This window comes from Cynara cardunculus (assembly GCF_001531365.2).
Source record: "Cynara cardunculus var. scolymus isolate 2C chromosome LG 4, CcrdV1, whole genome shotgun sequence".
Taxonomy (NCBI): Eukaryota; Viridiplantae; Streptophyta; class Magnoliopsida; order Asterales; family Asteraceae; genus Cynara; species Cynara cardunculus.
In genome coordinates, this window is record NC_037531.1 from 11,182,439 (window position 1) to 11,187,483 (window position 5,045).

Consider the following 5,045-nt stretch of genomic DNA (forward strand, 5'->3'; position numbering starts at 1 on the left):
CTCCGGCAACCCCTCCATCTCCACCTCCAACTGCCCCTCAACATTGGCACAAAACCCGACCACTCATTCACCTTCACTTTTATATGAATTTTTCACAACAAAAACCTTCATGTTTTTGTGTGTGTTATCGAGTGTTATTAGAAACCTCCCATGGTTAGAAGAGAAAAAAACCCAAATGAGTCCAAGCAAGTCTTTCACAACCCTCCCTCGATTCCCAACTTCGACGACCAACACCATCCATGAAGTGCGAGTCAACGAGTCTTTGTGCCCTCGTTGGGGAACTAGGGTTAAGTTCGAGACATTAAAACCTATTCTTAAATATCAAACAAATTTATACCCAGGGTCTACCAGAATCGAAGTTCTATCAAGATTACCCCTTTTCTATGTCTATTTGTAATGATTGTAAACATTGAAGTATGATTAGTAGAATATGTTGTCTATTCGTGTTAGGTCGTTTTTTTATCTGTTGATAGATGAACATAATGATAACCCTAAAACAAGATTCTTGAACATCCCTAGTCAAAATATTAGTTGATACTTGGGTTTAAGTAATATGAGACTATGGAGTTCTCTGTATACGTATTATAAGTTGGTGAACTTGTATACCAAAGACTTACGATGAGAACATCGCATGTGATCTCATATGAGTGGTAATACATGTTTATCATACAATCATAGAAGAAAAAAAGGAAAATGAAGTTGTCAATTTTAGAAATGTACCATCTATTTTGATTTGATGAGAGTTAAATTAATAGGTATTTATGTAATTTTACTAAATTGTCAAAGAGTTGTCATTTAATGGACTGAATGATTTGGTGTAGAATGATTAAAAGGCTCTCATGGTATAGTTCAAAATGAAATATAATTGTTTGGTAACTTTTTACAATGAAATTAAAGTGCTAAATGATTAAACAAAATCATTCAGAAGGTTTTGGAACCATTAAAAGAGAGGCTCTTTTTTTATCAAACAAGATTCACCTCTTAACGATTTAGAGTCTGTCTCTTAATAAAATTATTAAGAGGTAAACAACCAACCACTAACTCTCTTATTTATTTGTCAGAGTTTGGGAAATATTGTTGTTAGTCTAAGAGCAATATTTCCCAATTCTAATATAATGTTTCTATAATAACAAGCACTTTATGCAATAGAAGCATAAACCCATTACTTTTTGACAATTAAACCATTTAAAATTACAGTACTACCCCTGTTAAGAGCTTCAAATCCTTGCAACATTCTCCATTCACATCAACAAGAAGATTGAATGGCAAAGCTTAAATTAGTTACCATTATTACAAATCCTATCTCTTCTATGATTTCTTCATTTTTAACTTATATGATGCTTTATGTTATATATATATATATATATATATATATATAGATGTATGTGTGTATTGGTTCCTCCTATCTACATGTCTACGCTCATTTTGTTGATCACTTAGACCTCTTGAAGGATCTTGGGTGAACATGTAAGAACAGCATCTGCTACTGTCAAGAAAATCTTATCGCCGATCAGATCAGGAAAACTGGATGCATATAGCTTGTCTAACACCAGACGACCAGGGTTCGCAAGAACAAGCTGTCAAGCCAACAAATTCAGATTCTGTACGTTAGATGTTTGTAAGCAGCTTAAAGAAATTAATGGCACTTGCAGCTTATTCGGTCAGCTATACCTAACTATTTGGTAGTGGCTTAATGATATAGAAAGTGGATTATACACTAAGCTTCAGGGGGGGGTTATGCACAATTCCAAGTTTTTTCTAAATCTGCTCCTCCGAAGTAAAAAATATGCTCCTTCCATCTACGAAAAAATCCTTCCGAACAAAAATCTTCTCAATCTATACAGACAAAATAATCCACACAAACAACTTTATTCATACAGGACTTAATGAAAAAGCAAACGAACAGCCCCATTTTGAAGAATCTGTTGGAGATGCTCTAACCTTTTACTGTTCTTTTCAAGATTTTAGACGGCACTAGAGGGAGGGTGTTTGGCACCAAAGACATGTTATTTGAAGGTTATTACCCGAATACATTAATGGGTACTTACTTGAACATCTCTCTTAACCAGACTGCTGTTTAACTCTTCAAATGCATGTATTCCACTAGTGTCAATGTCGGTAACAGCTGCAAAGGCAAGGAAGACGATATAGTGACGAAAACCCGAATCTTGCAAATGGCAAAAAAAACTCAAGATGCAATGAAAAACACAAGTTTCTTACGTGACATCTCGATGACTAAGAACTGAACTCTTGGTTGGTATGTTGCTCTTAGATGCTCTTCTTCTACAGTTAGCCATCTCAATATTCTGCAAAAAGTGCACCTTTTAATCCGTCGGTCTTTGACTCTTGGGGGTTTCGATTATAACCATATTTGAAAGATTTAACTCAAATGCTACCTTTCTTTAATGTAGTTGGAGTTGGAGAAGTAGATAGCAGAATCAACTCTCACAATTAGAACACCTGGGACTTTCGTTGCCTCCGGATATTGTTGGATGTTCCTGTACACACTCGTCATCGGAATCCTTCCCAATATAGCCGTTCGTGGCCTTGTAACTTGAAGAAGGATCTTAGCAAACGATATTGAGACCTAATAAATCAACAAAATTAAATAAAAGATTAAAAAATCAACCTCAAACTCACATTTCATCAAGTAACAAGATGCATGGTCTAATTCTTACAGCAATCAAAAGACCAATCTCAACTGATGCAAAAACCACGCCAAGAAAGGCTCCCATACAGGCAACAAAATCGAATTTGTCAATCTTCCAGATTAAGATGGCTGCTTCATAATCTATTAAACCGATCACAGCAGATATGATGATGGAAGAGAGGATTGCATTCGGGGTGTACTCGAAAAGAGGTGTCAAGAATTTTAAAGTTAGGAATACGACACACGACATCACTATGTTAGAGACTGCTGTTTGGCAGCCTGCCATATAGTTTACAGCCGATCGCGAAAAAGAACCTGAAACAAACCAACACAAGAAAAAAGTTATTAACTTTCCAATAAACAAAAGGATATCTTTTTGTTTTTCTGATATCGTTTTACCTGTTGCTACATAGCATGATGTCATTGAGCCTACAACATTCATCGTTCCTAATGCTATCATTTCTTTGTTCCCATCGACTTGGTAGTCCTTCATTGAAGCAAAGGTTCTTCCGATTGCAACGGCTTCCTGATACATCAGGGGTCAGATAGAATGTTATTTTATGGGAAGCAAAGACAGTTTTTGAAGGCTTGAAATGAACATACCGTTAACGCTATCATCCCAGCAACGATACCAATCCTAAACCCTTTTAAAAGATTTTCACCCGAAAAATAAATCTCATTTACAGATGGAGGGTTGATTCCTTGCTCTATATGTTTCACCTGTGAAAAAATAATCCAAAATAATTGATTTTTATGAAATAGTAATATTTATAGGGAGAGAAAACGAAAGTAAAAGCTCTTAGTTCTTACAATGGCAACACCTTCCTTCTCCGCATGGGTAATATACACGAAAAAAGTGGACAAGATAACTGAGATTAATGGTGCAACTGCAGACACCCAAAAGAGTTTCTTGTTTCTCTTTGCCTGTTAATTTGGCAAATTATATTGGAGTTAGCAAAAACATCGAAATACTTTGTGTTCTATGAATCATGCAATCTTACAAGGTACTTGGCAGAGAGTAGCAAAGCTAAAAAACTTGCTCCAATGACTATTGTCTCCCAGTTCCACTGCAATTTTATAAGAAAGATTGGTCATATGGGATTCGTAAACTGCATTGTGTTATTGTGAAAAGAGCGAAAGAGCTCACCCCATGATGCATGGAACCGAAAACTGATTTCATTACAGAAACAATATCAGCATTTTTTGTGAAATGTTTGATGCCTAGAAAACCCTTCAGTTGTTGAAGGCCAATGGTGACGGCAGCTCCACCCATAAAACCGACAACAGCAGCATGGGAAAGGAAGTCAATTAGGAACCCCAATCTGATCCAGAAACCCAAAGAAAAAACTCCAATTTAAGATGAATTACACTATCAAACATAAACAAGACTACAAGAGACCAAAGTCATGTTGATCTTGGGTTTACCTGAGAACTCCAAGAGTAGCTTGAGTGATCCCTGCAAAAAATGTAGCTGTAAATGCAAGCCTGCGATACTCAGCTGCATTATTCACCGGATCAAATTCATTCTGAAGAAGTGTCCCCAACAAGAGAGACACCACTGCAACAGGTCCTATGGCTATATCTCGTGAACTACCCATAAATGCATAAATCAGAGGGGGTACAAAGCTCGAGTCTGCACAGAAGTCAAAACAAAACCCAAACTCATCATCCAGAAATCTTTTTACATTAGGCGAATGAAGTTAATTGGTAGGTACAAGATAAAGCTTACATAGTCCAATCTGAGGAGGTAAATTTGCAAGTTTTGAGTACCCAATATCCTGTATGCATATGTATGTTAAAACCAGTAAGTCATCTAGATTCGGTATTTTGCTTATTATTTTATAAAAATGTAAACTACCTGAGGAATGCAAAGACTTGCAATGGTGAGTCCGGCAATAAGATCTCCTCTAAACTTTTTGAGATTATAATTCCTACCCCATTCAAGGATGGGGAATATTGCTTGAAGGCCGAGCATGACTTGTCTAGATTTGGGTTGATCTTTAAAGGGGCGTAAGGGATCATCAGAGAAAAACGTTTCTTTCATAGTGGTTTTGAACTCCTTCAAGAGATCTTGTTTCGGGGGAATTCCAACCTTATGAATGTAAGGTGCATTCTGTCGTTGACTATCTGAGGAAGAAAGCGTTCTCTTATCTTGATGAGCCATTGAAGACTACACTTGATAAACTCACCTGAATTTTACCAACAAAAGGGGTCAAAATTTGAAACTTCGTCAGAAATACAAGATGCCATCATGTATTACTTTAAAACCAAAATGCATAGCCCACCGAAAATCACAAGTATTTAGAAGATACATACACAAGAGCAGCAAACTAAAATAGTTATTGAATGTTAACTGGTGCAAAGCCTTGTGGTGCACTTGAGCTTAAATAAGCCA

At 36.5% G+C, this 5,045-nt stretch overlaps 1 protein-coding gene across 1 annotated transcript; it reads right to left on the reverse strand.

The window, feature by feature from the left end:
* Positions 1-1,436: 1,436 nt before the first annotated feature.
* On the reverse strand, positions 1,437-4,808 carry LOC112511078 (sulfate transporter 1.2-like). The gene is made up of 13 exons (XM_025116483.1): positions 4,509-4,808; positions 4,380-4,428; positions 4,076-4,283; positions 3,798-3,972; positions 3,652-3,717; positions 3,461-3,574; positions 3,254-3,370; positions 3,050-3,176; positions 2,679-2,965; positions 2,397-2,587; positions 2,221-2,306; positions 2,049-2,125; positions 1,437-1,577 (listed from the first exon to the last, which is right to left on the reverse strand). The coding sequence occupies exons 1-13, from the start codon at positions 4,692-4,694 to the stop codon at positions 1,437-1,439; spliced, it is 1,824 nt and encodes a 607-aa protein (XP_024972251.1). The 5' UTR covers positions 4,695-4,808.
* Positions 4,809-5,045: the final 237 nt, after the last annotated feature.

Excerpts from the sequence above, each read along its gene's own strand:
- LOC112511078 (XM_025116483.1), bottom strand. The coding sequence starts at position 4,694 with ATGAAAGAAACGTTTTTCTCTGATGATCCCTTACGCCCCTTTAAAGAT. Across the intron at positions 3,575-3,651 it reads TACTCTCTGCCAAGTACCTT|GCAAAGAGAAACAAGAAACT; the intron begins GTAAGATTGCAT and ends CCAAATTAACAG. Across the intron at positions 2,966-3,049 it reads ATCATGCTATGTAGCAACAG|GTTCTTTTTCGCGATCGGCT; the intron begins GTAAAACGATAT and ends GGTTTGTTTCAG.